The sequence below is a fragment of the Rhinolophus sinicus genome, chromosome 1 (genome assembly GCF_057876585.1).
Source record: "Rhinolophus sinicus isolate RSI-liver-muscle chromosome 1, RSI-T2T, whole genome shotgun sequence".
In the NCBI taxonomy this organism is placed as follows: domain Eukaryota; kingdom Metazoa; phylum Chordata; class Mammalia; order Chiroptera; family Rhinolophidae; genus Rhinolophus; species Rhinolophus sinicus.
The window spans coordinates 154,991,220-155,018,148 of record NC_142501.1 but is presented as its reverse complement, the minus strand read 5'-3'; the positions used below and the strand labels follow the sequence as shown (position 1 = coordinate 155,018,148).

The window sequence follows — 26,929 nt, the reverse complement described above, 5'->3', positions numbered from 1 at the left end:
AATAGCCAAAAATTAGGGAGGGGAACTGTCTGTCAAATGACACATGAATAAACAAAATGTGGTATATCCATATATCCATATAATACCATATGTAATACCATATATGGTATTATATCCATATAATGGAATATTATCTTGCAATGAAAACAGGTAAGTCCTGAACATGCTACAATACAGATGACACTTTAAAATATTATGTTAAGTGAAAGAAGGCAGTTACTAAAGACTACATCTTCCATGATTCCATTTACAGGAAATACTCTATTTCTGTAGAGACACAAACTCGTTTAATGGTTGGATAGGGCTGGGGAGTCAGAAGTTAGAGATTACCATGTAAAAGGTAAAGGTTTCTATTGGGGTATGAACATATTCTTCATATAATCATCACGGTGGTAGCACAAATCTGTGAATATACTATGAACTATGATTGTACCTTTTAAGTTCATCAACTGAATGGTGTGTGGATTAAATGTCAACAAAGTTTTATTCAAAAAGAAAAATCTCTTGAACCATCATCCAGGAAATTTTGAGTGAGCTGTAAATAGCTTTATCTCTAGTTCTTCAGAAAAAGAGACTACAGACACAATCACCTCTCGCTTTTTATGGTTCTGTACTCATATACACAGATTTCCAAAAAAAGTATACATTTTAAAAGGGAAAAAAACTGTATTAAAATTGTAAACTCAATATATACTGATAACAAAGATGAATACAAGTCATGTTTAACTTCTGCAGTTACAAGAGGTGCTCAAAGTCTTTACCATGAGTGTGATTTTAATATAGTTTTTTCCTTTCTTAAAATGTGTATACATATTTTTGTCACCCTCTGTATATTACATAATTCAGGGGTATGCACAGAAAGGTTAACTCTTAGCTGGGTAATAGCACTTGTAGACATTAAAAACATTGATATAAGAAAGAGATTATCAACTTTATGTGTTTGTCTACTTGCCATAAAAATATTCCGTTTTATATTTACTTTGAGGTGTAGGAAGTTATATTTTAACTTTCTGATTGATTTCTCCTTGGATATAAGCATGAGCAATGACAGCAGGAGAACAGTGATTTGAAAAGAATCATTATATTCCACCAGGATGTCTATGAAGTGGATTTCGGTTCTGCTGCTGCTACAGCTGAGTTCTTACTTTAGCCCAGGGAGTTGTGGAAAGGTGCTGGTGTGGCCCACGGAATACAGCCATTGGCTCAATATGAAGATAATCCTGGATGAACTTGTCCAAAGAGGCCATGAAGTGATTGTTCTGGCATCTTCATCTTCCATCCTTATTGATCCCAACAAACCATCTGCTATTAAATTTGAGGTTTACCCTACATCTTTAACAAAAGATGATTTTTCGACTTTTGTCAAGCGAATGATCAACAAATGGACATATGATCGGAAAAAAGATACACTTTGGACTTATTTTTCACTAACGCAAGAAATATTTGCAGAATTTTCTGAATTTACTGAAAAGCTCTGTAAAGATGCCATTTTTAACAAGAAACTTATGGCAAAATTACAAAAATCAAAGTTTGACATCGTTTTCGCAGATGCTGTGCTACCCTGTGGTGAGCTGCTGGCTGAGATACTTAAAATACCTTTAGTATACAGTCTCCGCTTCTTTCCAGGCAACACAATTGAAAAGTATAGTGGAGGACTTCCAACCCCTCCATCCTATGTACCTATTATTTTGTCAGGATTAAGTGATCAAATGACATTCATGGAGAGGGTACAAAATATGATATATGTGCTCTACTTTGACTTCTGGTTCCAAACATTTAATGAGAAGAAATGGGATCAATTTTACAGCGAAGTACTAGGTAAGTCATGTTTTTAGTTGGTAGCATGAAGTTCTTACTTTTCCAGTGCCTTGAAAGTGTTTGTATAAATATTAAGTCAGGGGAATTTGTCTTTTATAAGGAAAATGATAAAATTATAAAATGATCTTTCAGTGTCACAAGTATTATGGAAATGCTCAAATTATAGGGTCATTGAGGAACTGTTTCCTCTTGTATAGTTTAGTTTAAGAACTAAGCAATTTTGCCCTATTACCTGAAGGATTCCTTCACAATAGAGAGAGATATAGTGGCTCTATCCCAGATCAGGAATCTATAATTTGAGGTTTCTAATGATTTCACCTTCCTTCACTAAGTACGTACAAATCATGAGTTCAAAGACCTAAAATTTTATCAAAAAATGGACATATAAATTACTAAACTATGTTTTTTTGTAAACTGTCCCTTCATTAAAGACAAAATGAGCCAAAATTAAGAGTGTGCAAATCTATTACTGTACTTTATGAAAATTTTCCAGCTGTTATTTAAAAATACTTTTATCAATGAAAAATTACTATTAAGCTAACATGAACTAAATGCAGTTACAGGCCAAGAAATTGAGCCACATTCTTAAAACCTCACACTTTACAAGAAAAATCTGGGATCTAAAAATAGTAGAAACTAGACTAAATTGTAGAAACTAGACTAAGTACTCTAGGGAAAAGTGTTTCCATGGCTATGGTAGGGTTAATTCATTGAGGAATTGAAATCATTATTTACATTTGCATCTGTTAGTTCTGTAGCTTACAGAGTAAACAAATGCATGTTTAATTCTATAGTGTCTTAGGTTAAATCATTTTTTCATGATTGTGAATGTACTGATGTGATTTAGAGATGAAAGATTATACACTTATATATACAAGGTCTCACAACTAATTTTGCGAACTTGTTGCAACGATGTTGCTAAACTTATTTGATATCAGAGGCATTATTCATTATGAATCTGTACCAACTGGACAAACATTAACCAGGGTCTCTATTTGAAAGTGCTGAAAAGGCTGCATGAAAAAGTTAGACTACCTGAACTTTACTCCAACAATTCATGGCTCTTGCATCACTACAATGCACCAGCTCACACACCACTGTCTGTGAGGGAGTTTTTAGCCAGTAAACAAATAACTGTATTGAAACACCTTCCGTATTCACCTGATCTGGCCCCCAAGACGCCTTTCTTTGCCTGAAGATAAGGAAATATTAAAAGGAAGTCATTTTGATGACATTCAGGACATCAAAGGTAATAGAAGACAGCTCTGATGGCCATTCCAGAAGAAGAGTTCCAAAATTGCTTTAAAGGGTGGACTAGGCACTGGCATCAATGCCCAGCTTCCCAAGGGGAGTACTTCGAAGGTGACCATAATAATATTCAGCAATGAGGTATGTAGCACTTTTTCTAGGTTGAGTTCGCAAACTTAATTGTCAGGCCACATATGTTGTTCATATACATATGTATATATGCATGTATATTTCTATTATAAAACAACAGACAATTTAAACATCTTTGACTACATAATTCTAAGCTACTTTTACAAAATTACGTGGTATGTTCACATCACAATGTTCTCATTTCCTCAACCTTTTGTCTGCTTTATTCCCTTCAGGAAGACCCACAACATTATATGAGTTAATAGGGAAAGCTGAAATGTGGCTCATTCGAACCTATTGGGATTTGGAATTTCCCCGCCCACACTTGCCACATTTTGAATTTGTTGGAGGACTGCACTGCAAACCTGCTAAACCCCTTCCTAAGGTAAACCATTCGTGTATGTTTTGCTGTTTACTTTGCATTTTCAGTAAGAAAGCATCTGTGTTCTTTATTTAGAATATCTGGTCACAATGAGAAAGAGAGATAAGAATCTGGGTAGAGTGACCTGCCAATTAGAAGCTCATATATTTCTATCTAGAACAAGAATCTGAATTTCATTATCATTACAGAATAAACTGTTGCACTCGGGAGACTTTGGAAATAGTGTCAGTTAAATTAAGGCCTTCGTTATTCAACACATAAGAAAGTACCAGCCATTAATTCAAAGAGTATTTTTTAAAGTAACTAGCGTAATGCAGGAGTGCAGTTTAAAGAACTGGATATGCAGAGAAGCAGTGTAGACACATTTTTTACCCCCACACACCAGATATTCTACTTGGAAAGATATGCATAGAATATAAGCAAGTGACTCAAAGCTGTGTGAAAAGTATTACAATAAGAACAATGCTACTATAATGCTAGAGAACATCCCATGGGAATGGATCCTAGTACCTCAGGACTGACGATGCAATCTGCCATAAGTGACCATAAACATCCCACGTCTTTGTCCCCTTGCAACACAAAAATTTGCCATCTATCCATGAATAAAAGTGGGAGTTGGAGGATCCAGCATCAGATAGATGCCAAGAGACCTGGGAAAAGTCTTGCCAACCTATGCATAGGTAATAGGCAGAAAGATTCCAGTACCAGCTGTGATACCTACAGGAGATGGTGAATTGGTTCCAGCCCCTCATGGCTGTAGTCCACGAGCAGCTACAGAACCCTACCTTGGGCAGTGGCCTATGGATTAGAGTGCTTTTGTGGAAGTCCAGAATTCCAGAAGAGAAGTTCCAGCACTCTGTCGGACCACAAAATATATAAGTTTGAATGCGTTCTTGTTTGTAAGAAGAAAGTTTGACTGCGAGCATCACGTAAGCCACCATAATTTAAGGCTAGAAAGAGCCTCATGGTTTCTCCTGTAGGGAAAAGAGACAGCTACTGAGTGGATGCCCCCAGCTTTTCCAGCTATGCAGGATGCTTCCGAAAGGCTTACTTCTCTCTCACAGCATCCACAGTATTAAATTTGGAGCTCAGCGACTGATGAGAAGATGCAGATCAGGAGAGTGACATACAAGATTTCCAGAGGGCACTACAGAGACATGGTTCCTCCTGACTACATTCTGGACTCCTACAGGAAGGCTGACCACAAACCACAAAGAAAACCTCTCCTGCAGATCCCCTCCATGAGCCTGTGGACACTGACAGCACACTGCATTCCAAACCCGCACCTCCTCCCCTCTGTGGCCAGCTCCCTGTACATGCTGCCAAGGACAGCCACAAGAAGAGCAAGATTTGATAGGAGGCTAGGCAGCATGACCAGAAAGCAGGCCAAGGTTTTCTGGCAAAAGACAAACTACAAACCTGAGCTGCAGCGCCACCTTCAGGAAAACAAAAGGCAGGCAGTCAGCATCTGGCCTGGTGCTTTACAGGATAGAGAGTAAACATACAGGCTTACTAATTCTTCCACACGAAGGAAGGAGCAAGAAGCACAGAGCAGGTATGTTCCTACAAGGTCTGAGAAAGCCTTATGTACAGCAGGACTGACAAAAGGCGTTTCTACCCTGAAAGCAGTTAGTAGAGATTGAAGTAGGTGACTGCTAATTCAAAGGCAAAAGCAGCAACACAAAACTCCAAAGAACATGAAAATGCAAGGAAACACGAAATCACCAGATTTTGCGATAATTATCTAGTAACCAAATAAAGACATGGAGATATGCGATTTCACTGATAAAAAATTCAAAATAGCTCTTTTAAGTTAACTCAGTGATCTACAAGAAAACACTGAACCCTTGTGCGATGTTGGTAGAAAAGTAGATTTGGTGCAACCACTATGTAGGAAGATTCTTCTTCAAGAAATAAAAATAGAGCTACCATATGGTGCAGCAATCACACTTCTGGGTATATATCCAAGAAAAACAATATATCAAAAATACATCCATAATGCCATGTTTATTGCATTATTCACATTGGACAATAAACAGAAACAACTTACTGTCAACAGATGAGTAAGTAAAGATGTGAAACACACACACATACACACTCACACACAATGAAATATTATTGAGCCATGAGAAAGAAGGAAATCTTGCCATTTGGGACAACTTAGAGGGACCTGAAGGGCATTGTGCTGAGTGAGATAAGTCACACAGCAAAATATAAATAATGTATGATATCACTTATATGTGCAGTCTAAAAAGGGCAAACTCGTAGAAACAGAGAGTGGAATGTTGGTTACCATGGCCTGGTGAAAGGGGGAAAAGGGGAGCTGAGGAAATATTGGTCAAAGGCTAAAACATGCAACTCAAAGATTATAAAATTCTAAACATATAATGCACAGCATAGTGATTACATGTCAACAATACTATTACATACATGCCTTAGAGACTACATCTTAAATGTTCTCACAACAAATACAAAAAGGGATAATCAGGTGACATGATAGAGGTGTTGCATAACACAAGAGTGGAAATCTTATTGCAATATACAAATGAGTCAACACCACACTAACACCTTAAACTCACAGAATGTCATATGTCAATTTCAACTCAATTAAAACAAAAACACTAAACAATGATTAGGGTGAGAGGTAACCATTTTTTAGAAGGGTTAAATCATTATTTCCCAAAGAGAAAGAGAAATAAACAATAGAAAACAGCAGGACTGTACTGAAAAAGTAAAAAAAAGATTAGTATAAAGTTGGAACCAGAAACCCATGAAATTTTTGGCACTTGCATATTTCTTTGGGGACAGGGCAGAGTTTAGAAGTACATTGAGCAACGAGGAACTTTTCAAGTACAGAACGTAATAAAATTTGAAAACAGACAAGTATCGGGAGCCACAAGTCAGAATAATTCTGAAACGATTCCAGGTGACCCTGACTTCACCAGGAACTTTCTACAGTTTGAACTAAGCTACTCAAGGGGGTAACCACAGCTGTAACTCCCCCACTGAGACGCAGGTGCTCCCTGGGGTCTCAGTGAGGGGACGATGAGGACCCCTCACAGCCAGTGACACTCAGAACATTCTACTAGCAAGTCTATTTTGCAATCTGATTTCAGGGCAAAAGCTGTCATATGTAAACTAATCAGAAAAGCAGTCACTCAAATAAGTAACTGTACAAATACATTTCTGGATTATAAATAGGCATCTTGGGGCTATTTCATGGAGATTCCAGACAGTAATACCAGACTCATGAATTACAGTGATTCTTTAGCTTATAAAAGGGATTTAAGGAGAGGGTCCTAAGATGTTGGCATAGGATGACCCTGAACTCACATCCTCCCATGAACACACCAAATATACATCCACATATAGAGCAATTCCTCCTGAAGAATGACTGAGGGTTGATGGAACAGCTTGTGCACAGCACATGAGAGAGAGAGAGACTGCATAGAAAAGGTTGGGGAATCATGAGAACTTTCCAGGCTCTGTGGGAACTCTGTGGGATTGGAGGTGCCAGTGAGTACCAATGCTTATGTTCCCTCTCCACACAGACAGCATGGGCAGTAATGCAGTTCAAATGCTCTAGTCGAGCTGCAAGGCCACCACAGTGTGCCTTAGGCTGCTCACCCCACACCCACGCCAGGCTTACACAGCCGGACTGCCATGGCATCATTATCGCCACGTCCCCTGGGCTGCTCCAAACCAGGCCAGCCCGCCTAACAAGGTGCCCCCAGAGCCATGCACCCTGGTAAACCAAGCCCATGTTCTGCCCCAAGTCTGACTAGCCTTCTGGGTAGAGCACACCGGTGCCTCAAGCAACACTTTGGCTCCAGCCAGCCTTCCAATGCCACCCAGCACACACAGCCTACACAGAGATTGTTCCTACACAAGGCCTATCCATCAAGTTCGAGAGAGGCAGCTGTTCCATCTAATTTATACAAATAAACATAGAAAATAAAACAAATTAGGAGAAAAAAGAAATATGACCAAAATGAAAGTACAAATAAAGAAAACCAGAAAAGAAACAAAATCCTAAAAAACAAAGATAAGTAATTTTTCTGATAAAGTATTCAATGGAATGGTCATAAGGATGCTTACCAAATATAGTAGAGGAATAGAAGAAAACAGTGAAAACTTTAACAGAGTTAGAAAAAACAAAAACAAGCCAATCAGAGCTGAAGAATACAATAACTGAAGTGAAAAATGTACTAATCAACAGCAGATTAAATAACAGGGAAGAATGGACTAGCAGGTGGGAAGACAGAATAATAGAAATTATACAATCAAAAGAGCAAAAAAAAGAATTTTAAAAAACAAGGATAGGTTAAGCATCCTCAGGTACAACATAGCGTATTAACATTTGAATTGAAGGTGTCTCAGAATGAAAAGAAAAATGAGAGAGAGAGAGAGAGAGAGAGAGAGAGAGAGAGAGAGAGAGAGAGAGAGAGAGAGAGAGACCGAGACCATTTAATGAAATAATGGCTAAAACTTTTCTTAACCTGGGGAAGGAAACAGACCTGGATCCAGGAAGACCAGAGAGTCCCAAACAGATGAACCAAAAGAGATCCACACCAAGACACACTATAATTAAAGTGGCAAAAAATAAAGAATCTTTTTCAAAATTTTTATTGCATTTATTGGGGTGGTATTGGTTAGTAAAACAATATGTTTCAAGTATACATTTCTATAATACATCATCTATATATTGCAATGTGTATTCACCACCCAGAGTGAGTTCACATTCCATCACCATATATTTAACACCCTCTTCCCTCTTCTACTACCCTGTTACCCTCCTTACCTCTGGAAACCACTAAACTGTTGTCCGTATCTACGAGTTTTTGTTTCGTTGTTTGTCTTATGCCTTTGCTGCTTTCAGTTTTATATCCGACATATCAGTGAAATCATATGCTTCTTGAATTTTTTTTCTGACTTACTTCACTTAGCCTGATAATCTCAATATCCATCCATGTTATTGCAAATGGCAGTATTTCATCTTTGCTTATGGCCCAGTACTTTTCCATTGTATATATGTAACACATCTTCTTCATTCCATCATCTATTGAAGGACACTTTGGTTGTTTCCATGTCTTGGCCACCATGAATAATGCTACAATGAACACAAGGGTACCTATATCTTTATGGTTAAATGTTACCTGATTTTGGGGGTAGATACCCAGGAGAGGGATTGCTGGGTTGTATGGTAATTCTATACTTGAGTTTTTGAGGAAACTCCATACTGTTTTCCATAGTGCATGTACCAATTTGCATTCCCACCAGCAGTGTATGACGATTCCTTTTTTCCCACAACCTCTCCAACACATGTTATTACTTGTCTTAATGACAGCCATCCTAACAGGTGTTAGGTGATAGCTCATTGTGCTTTGATTTGCATTTCCTTAATAGCTAGTAATGTTGAGGATTTTTTCATATATCTGTATGTTTGTATGTAAGCCGTTTGCACGTCTTCTTAGGAGAAGTTTCTGTTTAGCTCTTCTGCCCATTTTTAAATGAATTGTTTATTCTTTTGGTGTTGAGTTGTATGAGTTCTTTATATATTTGGATATTAGCCCCTTATCAGAGGTGTTGTTTGCAAATATCTTCTCTCATTCGGTTGGTTGCCTCTTTGTTTTGTTGATGGTTTAAAGAGAGAATCTTGAAAGCAGCAAGAGAAAAACAACTACTCACATAAAAAGGAAACTTCATGAAGCTATCTGCAGATTTCTCAGGAGAAATGTTACAGAAGGTAGTGCAGAATATATTCAAAGTGCTAAACAAATAGAACCTACAACCTAGAATATTCTACCAGGCAAGGTTCATCCAGAATGGAAGGTGAGATAAAGATTCCCTGACAAGTAAAAGTAAAAGAAGTTCATCACCAATAAAACAGCTTTACAGAAAATGTTAAAGGGCCTTCTTTAAGCTGAACAGAAAGGCCATAACCAGAAATAATATGTAAAATAAAAAAATCTTACTGGATATCAAATATATAATGAACACAGTGGATCAGCCACTTAAAAAGCAAGTATGAAGATTCAAAAGACAAAAGTACCAAATTAACTATAAATACAATAAGTATTTAGGGTACTACAACAATAAAAAAGATAAAATATGTCAGAAACATAAAACATGGAGGGACAAGTATAAATGTAGCTCTTTGTGAGTGCTTCTGAGCTTCAATGCGTAATAGCAAAATACCAATTATAGATAATAATTGGTATATATGAACCGTGGTAACCACCACCCATAAATCTACAAATACCTCAAAAATAAAGAGAATCAAAGAAATACTAAACAAAACCAGCATACCAAGAGGAGAGATCAAGAAGACAAGACAGAGAACTACAAAAAAAAAGAAAAAATGTAAAAATGGCAATAAGTACATTCTTATCAATAATTAATTATTTTGAATAAAACTGGACTAAATGATGCAATGAAGAGTCAAAAGATAGCTGAATGGATTTTTAAAAACTGTCTCATCTATATGGTAACTACAAGAGACTCACATACACAGATTGAGAGTGAAAGCGTGAAAAAAGAAATACCATGCAAACAAAAGTGAAAGAAAACCAGGGTAGTAATACTCATACCAGACAAAATAGACTTTAAAACAAAGACTATAAAAAAGACTAAGAAGGGCATTATGTAATGATAAAGAGGACAATGTAAGAAGAGTATATAACAATTGTAAATATCTATGCACCCAAAATAGGAACACCTAAGTATACAAAACAAATATTAACAGACATAAAAGGAGAAACTGACAGTATTGCAATAATAATAGTAAGGGACTTTAACAACCAACTTACATCAATGAATAGATCATCCAGATAGAAAAATTAATAAGGAAACAATGGCCTTACATGACATTAGACCAAATGGATTAGAACATTTCATATAAAAACTGCAGCATATATATCCTTTATAGGGGCACATAGCACATTCTTCAGAACAGATCACATGTTAGGTCACAAAACAAGTCTGAATAAACTCAAAAAGATTTTCTAATAGCAACAGTATAAAACTAGAAGTCAATTACAAAAAGAAAACTGTAATAAACCCAAACACATAGAGACTAAAAAAGCTTCTATTAAACAACCAATGAGTCAAAGATGAAACCAAATGGGACATCAAAATCTACCTGAGACCTAAATGAAAATTAAACCACAACCTTCCAGGATCTATGGGATGCATAAACAGCAGTTCCAAGAGGGAAATTCATAGTGATACAGGCCTAAGTAGAAAAAATAAAAGGAAGAAGAAAAATCCCAATTCAATAAATTAACATTACATGTAAAAGTCATGAAAAAAATGAAACAAACAAAAGCCTGAAACAGTGAAAAGAAGGAAATAAATATCAGAGTGAAAATAAACAGACTGAAAATCAAATAGAAATGACCAATGTAAGTAAGAGTTGTTTTTTGAAAAGATAAACAAAATCCATAAAACTTCAGCCAGACCTATCTAGAAAAAAGAGAGAGCCCAAATAAATAAAATCATAACTGACAAAGGAGAAGTTACATCCAACTCCACAGAAAAATAAAGCATCATAACAGAATACTATGCCCAATTTTATGTCAACATACTGGACAACCTAGAACAAATAAATTTCAAGAAACATACAACTTTCCAAGACTGAACCAGGAATAAGCAAAAAATCTCAGCAGGTTGATTACTAGCAAGAAAATTGAAGTAGTAATGAAAAAAACTCCCAACAAACAAAAGTCCAAGATGATTTCACAGCCGAATTCAACAAACATTTAATTCTACCAAACAATTCATACCTATCCCTCTCAAAACATTTCCAAAAAATTGAAGAGGAAATAACACTCCCAAACTCATTGTATGAAGCCAGCCAGCATTATCCTGACAGCAAAACCAGACAAAGACACTATAAAAGAACAAAATTACAGTCCAATATCACTAATGAACATAGATGCAAATATCCTCAACAAAACATTAGCAAATCAAATACAACAATATATTAAAAGGATTATACATCATGCTCAAGTGGAATACTGTGCTCCAGTGATGCAAGAATGGTTCAAATTCCACAAAATAATGTAATACACAACATCAACAAAACCAATGTTAAAAATTACATGATCATACCAATAGACACACAAAAAAAAGCATTGGACAATAATGAAAACGCTCAACCAAGTGGCTATAGAGAGAACATACCTCAACATAATAAAGACCATATATGATAAACTCACAACTAATATCATAGTCAATGGAAGAAAGCTGAAATCTTTTCCTCTAAAATCAGAACAAAAGAAGGATACCCACTATCACCACTTTTTTTCAACAAAGTATTAGAGTTCCTAGCCGTAGCAATCAGGCAAGAAAAAGAAAAAAAAAATAATAATAAAACAGCATTCATATTGGAAAAGAATAAAACTGTCATTATTTGCAGATGACATACTATATATAGAAAACCATAAGAACTCCACCAAAGAAACTATTAGAACTAATAAGAGTATTCAATAAACCTGTCAGATATAAAAGTAATGTACTTAAATATGCTGTGTTTCTATACACAAATAATGAACTATCAGAAGAATATAGACCATAATCCATTTTAAAAATGGCTCAAAAAGAACAGACTTAGAAATTAATTTAACCAAGGAGGTGAAAGACTTGCACTTTCAAAACCATGAACAAAACTGAAGACATATAAAGAAATGGAAGGATATACCGTGCTCATAGATTGGAAGGATTAATATTGTTAAAATGTCCATACTGCCCAAAGCAATCTACAGATACATGGCAATCCCCATCAAATTCCAATGGCATTTTTTCTCAGATCCAGGAAAATAACCATAAAATTCATATGACACCTAAAAAGATCCCAAATAGCCAAAGATACCTTGAGAAAGAACAAACCTAGAGGCAATTATGCTAAGGGAAATAAATCAGACAGAGAAAGACAAATATCACATGATACATATGTGTAATCTAAAAAGAACAAAACAAACCAAAACCAGAAACACACTTGTAGATATAAAAAACAAACTGATGGTTGCCAGAGGGGAGAGGGAAGGGGGATGGGGGGGAAAAGAGAAGAGGAATAGGAGATACAAACTTCTAGGTGTAAAACAAATAAGTCCTTGGAATGTAATGGACAGCATAGGGAATACAGTCAGTAATATAATAACTTTGTACAGTGATAGATGATTTACTCAATTTATCACAGATATCTCATGGTACGGTATATAAATGTCAAATCAATATGCTGTATACCTGAAACTAATATAATATATCAACTATACTTTAATAACCTTTGGTAAGTGATGCAGGGGGAGAGCTTGGAAAAATCTGACAAAGGTTTTAAGGTGAGCTTTAAATTATCATAGCTAAGGGAAGAAAGATATAAAACCATCCTAATGATGACAAACTTTTCCTTAGTACTCATAGTCAAAGAAATAAAATACTAATGAGTAAACAAAAACAATTCTCCAGAAAACATGTCAGGAATAAGCACATTTAGTACAACTATAACAGTAAGAATTAAAGGTAACTTAAGATCCTGCGGTGTAGCCTCATTCCAAGAATCTACATTAGGAATTGATAAATCATTAATGAGGAGTCTGGATATAATCTTATCTAAGATCATTTCCTCTTCAATAATGTGTACTGACTCTATTTCATTTCTTCTTATACACACAAGAACATACACATGTTTGCACAAATATACGTAATAGAGGAATTCAAACTAATATCTACTGTATACACCACAGGAACTGAGGGATTGGGTCTATTAAAAACAGCCACTGATAAAAACAGAATGGAGGTTCCTCAAAAAATTAAAAACAGAATTGCCATTTGGTCCAGCAATTCTACTTCTGGGTTTATATCCAAAACAATGACATTAGGATCCTGATGAGATAATTCCACACCTATCTTCATAGCAACACTATTTACAAGAGCCAAAAGATGGAAGCAACCCAAGGGTCCACTGATGGATGAATCAATAAACAAAATATGGTATTTACACACAATGCAATACTGTGTGTTATGTGCTGTTGAGTCAGCTCCAACCCCAGACAACCTTATGAATGATGTCCAGAGAATCCTAGCCTCAACAGCCCTGCTCAGCAACTTTAGACTCAAGCCAATGGTTTCTTTGATGGAGTCAATCCATCTTGTATCTGATATCCCCTCTTTCCTGTAGCCTTCTTTTTTTCCTAGCATCACTGTCTTTTCAAAGAATCCTGCCTTCTCATGAAGTGCCTGAACAGCGACAGTCTCAGTTTTGTCATTTATATCCCCAGCAATATTTCTGGCTTCCTTTGCTCCATAACACACTTGTCTTTCTTGTGGGTCAGGGAGTCTGTAGAGGAATAACACTCATCCTTAAAACTGAGGAAATTCTAATACATCCCTAAAACTAAGGAAACTCCGCTACAACATAGTGGAATCTTAAGGACATTATGCTAAGTTAATAAGCCACTCACAAAAAGACAAATACTGTATGATTCCACTTATGTAAGGTATGTAGACTACTAAGTTTCATTAAACAAAAAGTAAAATGATAGTTGTAAGAGACAAGTGAATGTGGGAAATGGAGGATTACACTTAAGAATGGTTATATTATTATTGTTTTGCAATCTGTATCTACAACTTTTATTTTACTAATTGGAACTGTATTCATTATTCTGTAATCCTCCATTTCCCACATTCACTAGTCCCTTACAACTGTCATTCTACTTTTTGTTTTATGAAATTTAGTAGTCTACATACCTTACATAAGTATATATATATATATATATATATATATATATATATATATTACTGAAATGTACACTTAAGAATGGTTAAGATAGTGAACTTTATATTATGCGTATTTTACCACAGTTTTTTTAAAAAAGAAAAATAAACCAGGTAGTATACTAACGATTCCTGATAATTCTTGATTTTCTTTCTTTAGCTGTTTGTAGCACTCCTTTCAATAGTATTCACTGTGCTGATACTCTTTTTGTGATGGACCAAATTCTTTCTCCACAGGAAATGGAAGAGTTTGCCCAGAGCTCCAAGGAAAACGGTATTGTGGTGTTTACTCTGGGGTCAATGGTCAGTAACATGACAGAAGAAAGGGCCAATGTGATTGCATCAGCCCTTGCCCAGATTCCACAAAAGGTTAGATAAAGTACAAAACTCTTTAGTGAGTGTGTTAAACTCTGTAGAGTCGGATTACAGAAATTTTCTTCATGAAAGGTAAACTACTATGATAGCCCCAATTCATCTCAGAGAGCAATTTAAAAACCAAAATATACATGACAGATGCTACAGTAAGAAAGAGGATGTTTTTGATTGACAATAACTTTGGCATTAAAATTGTGATGACAAAGAAGTGCATTTATGAAATACAGCATAAAGTTTGGTATCATAATGGTATTCTAGCTAGGCACACATATCACCAAATTCTGTCCTGTCATTTGTCCCTTTTCCTGGAAGGATTCCTGAATGTACTATAAGTACTACAGAAGTTCTCAGAAAGGAGTTAAATTTTCACAGTAATATTAAACAGGACTTGATAACAGTCAGAAAGCCAACATGCCCTTTAGGCCAGGTCATCTAGGCCTCTCTTACTTCCCCTGAATTTTGGAATAGGCCTATGCCCTGTGTTTTTCAGGGTGCTATTCAGAGAAAGGATGTCTAAGGCTTAGGAAGCTGCATCCAGGTACCCAAAACAGCCATGATGATTTTGATAAAGAAAAAAACTGGCCTGTAAAAAAGAAAGAGAAAACCTCCCTGGTGGGCTGGGCCCTGCTAAAGTCTGAAGCAGGAAGACATAAAACAAAAGATGGAGGTGGGTCCAGCCCTTAAAGTGACCATATGCTTTATAAAATGTGGGCCCACCACAACTCTGCTTCTAACCAATCGGAGTAACTCCCCCGACTGAAGAAGGAGAAATAAATATAAAATGGAGTCAACCAGAAGCAAGTCTGGTATGGGGCAGTTTCAGATGATCCCTTCTACACAAAATATGGTAGGAAATTATTTCTAACGTATAAAATTGCAGTCTCTGGGTATTTGTGAACTACTCTTTAACTTCCTAACAGATGTAGCTTCCTCCGTATCACCCATGCTAGTTTGCTGAGAACCTGAAGTTACATGAACACTCAAAAGCAACAGATGTTAACTATATTTAAACTAGAATCCAGCTTATGAGGATTGCTTGGGAATTCCAAAATCAATACCTAATTTTGTTATCGAGCCTGGAAATGGCTTGGCCAGTTATGATTAATTAACCATATTAATCAATGCTGTCAATGTAGCACATCATGAAGTGTTAACAGTATGGCGAATAAAATTTGGCATCATCATATTTGATCTTTTTCTACTGCTAAACTGTCCTTTATGAAGTGCCAATGTGCTCTTCTATATTTTAAGAATTTTCAATCCTATCTACAGTGATAACTCTATATTGATATAAAAATTACCACTTGAAATTTTTCTTACAAACAGTAAGTTTGTAATGAGTATACTAAAAGAAGCTCAGCATATTTATGAAGCAGAAATTATTTATCATTACAAATTGTTAAAATTCAGAATTACTTCTCACACAGAGCTGATTGCATTGATTTTGTAAATCAAAAGATGTAAAACTCTAATAAAATAACTTATGGAACTAGTGGATATAAGTAAAGCACTTCTCTCATCATTCAAAAAGAAAGAAACAGTTTAATATTAAATCCGGAAGAAAAGAGCTAGTAAAACAATAGTTAAAACAAAATATAAGTTCAAATTATTAATTTGCTACTGTTTTTGCACTAAAATTACATGACTACCTAAAATGTTTTATATGCTTGACATGGTCATTGATAATCGCATTTGTCCTGAATGTAAAACACTGCATTCATACCAACTCAATACAAAAATAAGTACATGTAATGTGAGTATTCCTCCTACATCAGTGTTGTATTCATTTTCATTATCTAACATCTCTTGTCCTTATTTCCTTAGCTGTAATATGTAAGGGAGTTAACTAGATGTCTCTTAATCTATTTAGAATCTAACACGCTATAAATTTGTAGTTTGACTATGGGAATAAGTTATTTTCTTTACCCTAACAGGTTATATGGAAATTTGATGGCAAAAAACCAGATACCTTAGGGGCAAATACTCGGCTCTATAAATGGATCCCCCAGAATGACCTTCTTGGTAAGACTCTGGAAAACACTGAAATGAGAGCCAATCTAACCAGAGTGATAAACAATTCATCAGGAAATAACCATTTATTAAACATTTCTCATTGAAAACCTCAAAAATATAAATTATCTTCCTTATGTATTTCCCAGCCCTAGAGGGAAATCATCAGCTAAAACAGTTGGCATCTTATTATACACATTCAAATTCCTTATGACCAGAAACAAATTGTCTTTATTACATGCATAATTACCTCTCACTGAGGCTATTTCAACACTTTCTGGATTGTCACCCTATCTCTTAGTTCTCTCCTTACACTAATCCTTGAACCCACTGTAAGGGTGACGGGTGTCCCTGAAAAATGACCACTTGTCTTTTATTTCCATTGAGTTTCCCTTTTCCAGAGAAAAATTCAAAACCTCTTTCCAAAGTAATAGCATATTTCATTGTAATGTGTAGCTTTTCCTTCCTCTGACTCCTATACATCATCACTACATTTCCTGCTGTTTGACACCCTACATATCAGACTCAGTGACTTCACTATTTCATTAAGAGGATACATTTTAACATACTCCCCTCCCTCTTTTTTCCCCATGCATTTTTTTATTTTTTTATAATCCACCACAGTCTTTTCAAATTGTTCACCAGGCTATCTTATATTCATTTTTAAGTCTCAAGTCACACACGTATCTTCTATGTATCTTTCATTTACTTTGCCAGCTAACTTATGTGCTTCTTCCTTTGAGTACTGGAAGAAATTTTAGTGCAGTTTTATGTGTATAATAATGTGTTATCTAGAATACACTGCTTCTTTCAGTACTTTATATCGCTCTATTCTCATTTTAGTCTAATACTATAATTAATAATTTGCTGAAATTCACCCAATCCTAGGTCATCCAAAAACCAAAGCCTTTATAACTCATGGTGGAACCAACGGCGTCTATGAGGCGATCTACCACGGGATCCCCATGGTGGGCATTCCTTTGTTTGCAGATCAACCTGATAACATCGCTCGCGTAGAAGCCAAAGGAGCAGCTGTCAGTTTGTACTTCAACACAATGTCAAGTACAGATTTGCTCAATGCACTGAAGACAGTCATTAATGACCCCTTGTGAGTATCACAAATTATTTTAAAAGATGTATTTATAGATAGGTGCTTTTGTGAATATGAGTTTGTCATATGCATTTCGTCCCATTTTTAAGAGGTTAATTTTGACAGTAACGTAACTTAACATCTTAAATCTACTTTTATTTTCAACCACACATTGATTTCAAAGTTGCATTTTTAACCCCATATATTTAATGGGTAGCCAACTGGTGCAACAATTTTCTCCTCAAATAATGTCAAGTTCTATATGTGATTGTAAAAGAACACATTTTAAAAAATACGATAGAACCCACAAAAGGAAAGAATGAACTACAAGAAAAATCATAAATTATTTCCGTTCAGTTCCTAAATTTCTGAAACTATAATCTCTTTACACTCAAAAACTTGATTTTATTATAAACATTTTAACAGATTTTATGAGATATTATTTACATATCATAAAATTTCATAGCTAAAATTATAAAATTCTAATATATGTAATGTTTGCACAGCTATGAAACCATCACCATAAAGTTGTTATCTGGGAAATGTTAACCCTAATTTCTTCCTTGAATTAAAATTGATTGAGGGTATGAAAAAAAAAAAAAAAAACAGAATATTTTCATCATTCCAAAAAGAAATGTCATATGCCTTAGAAGTCACTTCCCATCTCCCCATGCCCAAACAATCATTAATAAACTTTCTGTCCCTATTAGTCCTTTTGGACATTTCATAATGACAGAATCATATAATATGTGGTCATTTACAACTGGCTTCTTTCACATAGCATAATGTTTCTGAGTTTCTTATCTGTTGTACCTTTGCACTGCTGAATAACATTCTATGATATGGATAAAGCACATTTTATGTATCCATTTATCAGTCCATGGACACTTTGGTTATTTCCATGTTTGCCTGTTATGAATATTGCTACCTCTGATTTTGTGTGAATATAAGTAAAGATGCCAGTACTTACAACAAATGAAAATAGACTAAATTACTTTTAAAAAATACTGTCAGACAAGATTTTAAAAATTAACAATATATACTATTTTCAAGCCATGCTTAAATAGATGTGACAAGAAGATTATAAGTACAAAGGTAGAAAAAAAGATCTATTTTAACGGTAACCATAAAAAGATGTAGCTATACTAGTATCAGGCACAGTAGATCAGAAACACTAGTAATAATAAAGATGATGATAAATAGGTTAACCTTTCAAAACACTACAAATTCTTAACTGGACACACCTACTTATAAATTCACAAGTAAAAAAGTAAAAGTAGTTTTGAGTATATATGTCTTTCACATTCTTGGTTAAGTTTATTCCTAGGTATTTTATTCTTTTTGTTACAATTGCAAAAGAAATTGTTATTTTTTTTATTTCTTTTTCTGAGATTTCATTGTTAGTATATAGGAAGGCAATGGACTATTGTAAGTTGATTTTTGTAGCCAGCACTTTACTGTGTTCATTTATTGTTTCTAATAGCTTTTTGGTGGAGTCTTTAGGATTTTCTATATATAGCATCATGCCATCTGCAGAAAGTGACAATTTAACTTCTTCATTCCCAATTTGGATGCCTTTTCTTTCTTTTTCTTGCCTGATTGCTCTGGCTAGGATTTCCAATACTATGTTGAACAGCAGAGGTGATAGGGGACAGCCCAGTCGTGTTCCTGAATGTAGAGCAAAGGGTTTCATTTTTTCACCATTAATTATGATCTTAGCTGAGGGTTTGACATATATGGCCTTTATTATGTTGAAGTATTTTCCTTCTATACCTATTTTATTAAGTGTTGACATTTTAAAACGAAATTGAAGAAGATGCAAAGAAATGGGAAGACAGTCCATGTTCATGGATTGGAAGAATCAACATAGTTAAAATGGCCATATTACCCAAAGCAATATATAGATTTAATGCAATCCCCATCAAAATCCCAATGACATTTTTAAAAGAAATAAAACAACAAAAAATCAGATTTGTATGGAACCACAGAAAACCCTGAATAGCTAAAGCAATCCTAAAAAAAAAACAAACAAAAAAAAAAACGAGAACACTGCTAGAGGTATCACACTCCCTGACTTTAGCTTGTACTACAGGGCAACAATAATCAAAACAGCATAGTATTGGCAGATAAACAGACACACAAACCAATAGAATAGAATAGAGCTGAGAACCCAGAAATAAACCCACATAAATATGGACAGACTATTTTTGACAAAGAAGCCAAAAACATGCAATGGAGAAAACACAGCCTCTTCAATAAATGGTACTGGGAGAACTGGAAAGCCATGTGCAAAAGAATGAAACTACACTGCTATCTGTCACAGTGTACCAAATTTAACTCAAAGTGTACCAAAGACCTAAACATAAGACCTAAAACAATAAACTGCATAGAAGAAAACATAGGTACTAAACTTATGGACCTTGGGTTCAAAGAGCATTTTATGAATTTGACCCCAAACGCAAGGGAAGTAAAACCTAAAATAAATGAATGGGACTATATCAAACTAAAAAGCTTCTGCACAGCACAAGAAACCATCGACAAATTAAAGAAGAAACCAACTGAATGGGAAAAGATTTTTGCAAACAACGCCTCCAATAAGGGGCTAATATCCAAAACATAAAAGGAACTCATGCAACTCAACAACAAAAAAACAACCCAATTGGAAAATGGGCAAAGGACCTGAAGAGACATTTCTCCAAAGAGGACATACAAATGAAAAATAGACATATGAAAAAATACACAACATCACTAATAATCAGGGAAATGCAAATAAAAACCACAATGAGATATCACCTCACACAAGTTGGAATGGCTATCATCAACAAGACAAATAGTAACACGTGTTGGAGAGGCTGTGGAGAGAAAGGAACCCTCATGCAATGCTGGTGGGAATGCAGATTGGAGCAGCCACTATGGAAGGCAGTGTGGAGGTTCCTCAAAAAATTACAAATAGAATTGCCATATAATCCAGCAATCCCTCTCCTGTGTATCTACCCAAAAAATCTGAAACCATTTATCCATAAAGACACATGTGCTCCAGTGTTCACTGCAGCTTTATTTACAGTGGCCAAGACATGGAAACAACCAGTGTCCATCGATAGATGAATGGACAAAGAAGTTGTGGTATATATACACAGTGGAATATTATTCAGTAGTAAGAAAAGATGAAATAGGACAATTTGTGACAACATGTGTGGATCTTGAGGTTACAATGTTAAGTGAAATAAGTCAGACAGAAAAAGTAGAGAATTATATGATTTCACTGATATGTGGTATATAAAACTGAAAACAACAAACGAACAAGAAAAACAAATGAAGAAAGAAAAATTCATAGACATAGACAATAGTTTAGTGGTTACCAGAGGGTAAGGGAAGAGGGGGGTGGTAGATGAGTGTAAAGGGGATGAAATAATGTGATGGAAAGAGAACTGAATCTGGCTGGTAAACACACAATTTGATATATAGATGATGTATTACAGAACTGTACACCTAAAATCTATGTAACTTTACAAATATCCCCAATACCTTTAATTAAAAAAAAAAAAAAGTAAAGGTAGACAAACAGAAAAACCAAAATAAATCTGTAGCCATAATAGTATGTTTTTAAAGAATTTTTTCTATAACATTGAAAAAATGGCAAAATAAATAAGTACATAAAAGATCTGAAACACAATTTTAAAGTGCAACCTATTTGAGATATATACAAGAGTGGAGAACATGTATTTTTTAACAGCATAAGGAATAGTTAATTGAAGTGAACATACCTACTGGGGCAAAACCAAGACTCAGTATTGGAAATTTTATAAATCATAAAGATATTATTTAAAAAAAAATAGATATTATTGTCAGACCAGAATCGATTAAGTCAGGAATTAAGAAAAAAAAAATTAAACAAACCCTAAACTAACTAACTAAATAAATAAATATCTCTAAATTTGGAAAATTAAGCAATATATTTCTAAATAGTTCAGAGTCAATAGAAATCATAATCATACATGAACCTTCTCCTAAGCAATTTCCCTTCTAGGTATATACACAACAGAAATGTGTAAATATGTAAACCAAAAGACACATACAAGAATATTTACAACAGAATTAGTAAAAATGGCCAAAAAAATTTAACAATCCAAATGTCCATTGAACATTATGAAATAATAATCTGTGGTACTGACAGATGATACAGCATTGGATACCATACAGCATTGGAATTAACCAACAACTACTTCAGAAAAGAAAAAAACAAGGACTTATTACTACTTGATTACAATATATAAATGAGAAAAATTAATCTGTGATGCTAATAGTAATTAGAGTAGTTAGTTTGTAGAAGGGATTAGTGACTAAAAGGTCCAAGAAAACGGGGAGCCTCTATTAGTTTGTGGTATCCTGTATCAGTATCTAAGAGTAGGTGCATTATTATATTTACTTCATGACAACGTTCTAGGTAATTATAAAATTTTGAGCTGTTTACATAGGATATGTACATTTTTCTTAGATTTTTATACTTAAAGTCATATTTTAGAAATGTTTTCTTTCCTTTTGTTTTGTTTTCCTTTGTTTTGTTTTGGAGAAGCAGCAAACTAGACTGATTTCTGTCTTTGCCAGGAATTTATATAGCACTGGTTCCCCCTGGGAAATATAATAATTTCACAAGCCAATACAGGAAAACGTTTTCATAAACCAAATAAAGAAATAATACATACCAAATAAATGACCAATTAATCATACTGTTGTTCCAGGCAAGGGGAGATGGAGGAATAAAGCCCAAATTTAATAAGAGTTGTACTTTTTCAGCTGAGTGTGGACCCTTAAAAAGAAGATACTTACTAAGAAGGGCTTCAGGTAGCTAACTGGGCTGAAATTAAAAACAAACAAACAAACGAACAAAAAAAACAACAACAAAAAAAAAACAGAGTCTGGCAGCCATTTCTACAGAAAGGTCTCTTGCATGGGCTGCACATTGGGTAGAGTCTTGTACTAGGCAGCCTCCCTCCTGCACTAAACCGCCTGCCTACACTGTGTTCCTGCCATCTAAGCCAGCCCTTATAAAGCAGTTCCTGGAATAATATTTCAAACAATAGGACTGAGGCTTTCCCAGTCCAATTAGAGCTGGGCAGCTATATCCTATCAGGCATCTTCACTGACCACAGTGACTCCATTCTGACCAATCAAGACAGTGTCTTTTGAACCAATCAAACTGTGAGGATCTGAAGTCTCCATTTGCATTTGGATGGACCAATCAGGGACCATGGGTAGGAACTTCTAACTATTTAAGTCAGCTCCCCTCTAGCTCTGCGAACACACTCTCTCTTTCCAAGGAAGTCAGAAGACTGTTTCCCAGCTAGAGCTGAAACGAAAATACCTCTCCAGAGCAGAGTAGAGGGGAGCAGTTCGGCTCATGGCAGAGTGGAGTTAACAGGAGCAGAGCACAGCTATCTAGCCAGAGAGGGGCCTGGCCTCCGGCCCACTTCATAGCTATGCTGTTTCATAATTGAGCTATAACACTATTGAGCTATTTGCATTGAATACAGTTTTCCTCTTCACTGCACCCCAAATTAGGGATTCCTGTTGGTGTTGAATTGGCACCAATGACCATCAGTTGACAGGAGGCACTGCTGACAGTCAGCAACCAAGACCTGATTTCCATCATCCAGCACTAAAGTAAACGTCCCGTGCTGCTTGAGCAGGCTGCTAGGGCACAAAGATGCCAGTGTTGGCAGGCTGGCTGAGCTCTTTCACAGGGTGGTTCTGAGGTTTAGCACCACTAAGAGGAGCTTTTCAAGACAGGAAGGAATGTCCCAAGGGTCCTGTAGAGTTTAGGTTAGTAGTGAAGAGTCACCTCCCCAAACTGGAACTCTCAAATAGTGCTCACACACTTAGTGGTTATGGTCTAATTGTCCCCTTGTCACAGTTGCTTCTCCACAGGTCCTTACTGATAAGCCCCCAGGGGGGGGGCCCTCTGCTTACCAAAGAACACCAGGTATAGAAGGATGACATCAGGAATGATTTACTTCATTCTTATAGCAAAGCAACTTTGTTTTTGTCTTTGTCATAAACAAGTGCATTAAAACTTCACTTATATCACAAACAAGTGGATTTGAAATCATACTAAAGCAATATATCCCATGTATTGCAACATCTGGTTAAAAAAAAAAGAAAAATAGAAGAAATGCCTAAGGGGTGCTCTTAGTGTGTCCAGGTAAAGCCTGTCTGAGATGTGACACTGACACCAATGCCTCCATCAGAATTTAGAAGTAGCCTTGGAGTGTTGTAGGAAGACTATTCCAAGTAAGACAAAGTGAGGAGAAAGTGCAAAGGTGCTGAGGTAGGAACACATTTGGCAGCTTCAGTGAACCGCCTAAAGGCCAATGTGCCTACAATAGAGTGTGCATGGGACATAATGGTAGGAAAGAGTTTGCCAGGGGTCTGTTAACTTTCAAAATGCAAAATTCAACACAGTAAATTTTAAGATATAATTAGATTTATTAAACAATTCATGAAGCAGGCTGCATCTGATAAAAAAAATATAAGGACTTTCTGAGGGGTTGTACAAAAAGGAAAGGCTATAAGAAGAACAGTGTGGCAGTGGATTTATTAAAAAAAGAAAAAAAAAAAACAGGATTGTTTTCAGACAAAAATATATTTTTTCCAGGAAAGGAATGGCATAGGTTTCATCACGTAGACTGTCTCTTCTCTACAAGATAAAATCCTTGCCATTGAAAGGGCCCGAGTAAGAGTAGCTCATTATGTTGACCACAAAATTCCAGACTGACTGATTAAGATATTTCTGGAAGAGGTTGGAATTTTGATTAAATCAGGTATTAAAATTTATATGGGTGTCATGGGCTTTTAGCAGGAGTAATAATTTAGGGCCTGTGGTTTTCTCTTTAATACCACGTAGGGTCCTGTAAGACAAACAACAGATTTGGAATTTATTCTAAATGGGATGAGAAGCCACATGGAAATTTTGAGCAGGGGAGTGTCATAATCTGATGTGTTTCAAAAAGATATCATTCTGGCTACTGGGTGGAAAATGACAACACAGTTATGGGACTAGTGAGGAGGTGTTCCTCCCACCATGACACAATTCCTCTTTAAAACTCAAAAGCATCATCATAAACTGCATTTTATCATATGACTTGAGATGCCAGATGGAAATTAGAAACAGGGTAGGGTTATAATCTGATCTGTTTTAAAAAAAAGTATCATTCTGGCTACTGAGTGGAAAGTGATAATACAGTTATGAAGAGAACACTAGAAGCACAGGGACTAGTGAGAGGCGTTCCTCGCACCCTGACACAATTGCTCTTTAAAACTCAAAAGCATCATCCTAAAACTGCATTTGATCATGCAACTTATGATGACGAAAGAAATTTCGAACCTACAGAAAAAAAATTTTTAAGAGTTTATTTGAGCTAATAACTGAGAACCGACTTGAAGAAAAATCTCAACGAATGAGAAAATGTTCCAGAGAATGGCAGTTTGTCAGTCCGTTTTATATATTCGGAATTAAAGGAGAAAACATAAGGAAGGTCACATGAAATCTATTAGTGGTAGATTAGGAGGAGGGAGAAAGCAAAGTGGAGGTAGGAGAGATCACTAGGATTGGATGCAAAGTAAAATGCAGAGATACAAACTTCTTTTGTGCTGGTAGATACAGGATAGCTAACGTGTAACATTTATAGTAAGTAGTCATGGTATGCGGGCAACAAGACAACAATGAGAAATTTGTGGTCATTGGTCTCTGGTGCCTATGGTTGTGCTTCCAAGGCATCTGGAAAAGAAATCACTCTGATAACCAAAAGGTAAGGCATCCTAGGTTTATAAAAACAATAGACAGGCTCCATTAAGGTAAAGATTAACCTTTCACTAGGTCTGGGATGTGACTCCTCACCAGGACTTGCCCAGTCTGATCAGATCATTCCGCATGGTTATTTTTGGTCACTGAGCTAGTCAGGCCTGCTATATAGACCCTTTTTCGTTCACACTTATAGCCATTAGAAAGGTTATTTAATTTGCTCTGCTAAAAAGATTTAAGTTTCCCACCTTATCTTCCTTCTTTACTTTGTAAAATACTTGTCATCACAAAATTCCAATGTAAAAACCAAACCATCTATGAAGACCCAAATAAAAATAACTTCTGCAATTCTGTGACATTATTTTGAAACAAAACCTTTCATTGGAATGATACTATTAAGCAAATTAACCACATTTCAATGTTGGTGTCTTTCTGTTTGTCTTTTAGCTACAAAGAGAATGCTATGAAATTATCAAGAATTCACCATGATCAACCAATGAAACCTTTAGATAAAGCAATCTTCTGGATTGAATTTGTCATGCGCCACAAAGGAGCCAAACACCTGCGGCCAGCCTCCTATGACCTCAACTGGTTCCAGTACCACTCTTTGGATGTGATTGGGTTTCTACTGGCTTGTGTGGCAACTGCTATATTTGTCATCACAAAATGTTGTCTGTTCTGTTGCCAGAAGTTTGCTAAAACAGGAAAGAGAGAGAAGAGAGAGTAATTGTATCTGAGGATTTAGGCTAGTATGCCACACAGATGGGATCCACCAGTATATTCCAGCAAGAAGTTGTGATGTTAGGATCCCTTCCTCCTGTGACAGAACAATGTTTCACAATTTAGCTTGTCAAATTAAAATTTATTTTCAAGTAAGTTACTACCGATTTAAGAGTTGGAAATATGTCATGCCAGAGATACAAACTGGCAAAGAAATTAAGTAAAAATAAAACTATATGGATATATACTAAAATTTATTATTTTAATACAAAAGTCATACCAAAAAAAAAGAAAGAAAAAATAACTAAGCTTAACTGTGTTCAAACATTACACATGGAACATGAACACTAAGAGATCTATACACATATCAATATTATTTTGCAAATATTCAGAATATTTTAATTTCATTTTGGTGCAGAATTCTGTAGTTTCTTCTTTTGCTAAAGAAATTATTCAATGGTTAGAATTATGTAAAAAGATTAACTGTTCCATTTCATTTTGGGAGACCAGTAATGCTCCTTGGTTTTACTGAGCATCCAGACTCAGCATCACTCTTACCTGAAAACATGTCAAGCCATTTACCTTC

At 35.5% G+C, this 26,929-nt stretch overlaps 1 protein-coding gene across 1 annotated transcript; it reads left to right on the top strand.

The window, feature by feature from the left end:
* The first annotated feature begins 1,060 nt into the window (after positions 1 to 1,060).
* LOC109436822 (UDP-glucuronosyltransferase 2B31-like) lies at positions 1,061 to 26,578 on the top strand. Its single transcript, XM_019715657.3, has 6 exons — positions 1,061 to 1,818; positions 3,432 to 3,580; positions 14,588 to 14,719; positions 16,660 to 16,747; positions 17,624 to 17,843; positions 26,071 to 26,578. Exons 1-6 carry the CDS (start codon positions 1,095 to 1,097, stop codon positions 26,348 to 26,350), a joined length of 1,593 nt encoding a protein of 530 aa, XP_019571216.3. The 5' UTR covers positions 1,061 to 1,094; the 3' UTR covers positions 26,351 to 26,578.
* The last annotated feature ends 351 nt before the right edge of the window (positions 26,579 to 26,929 follow it).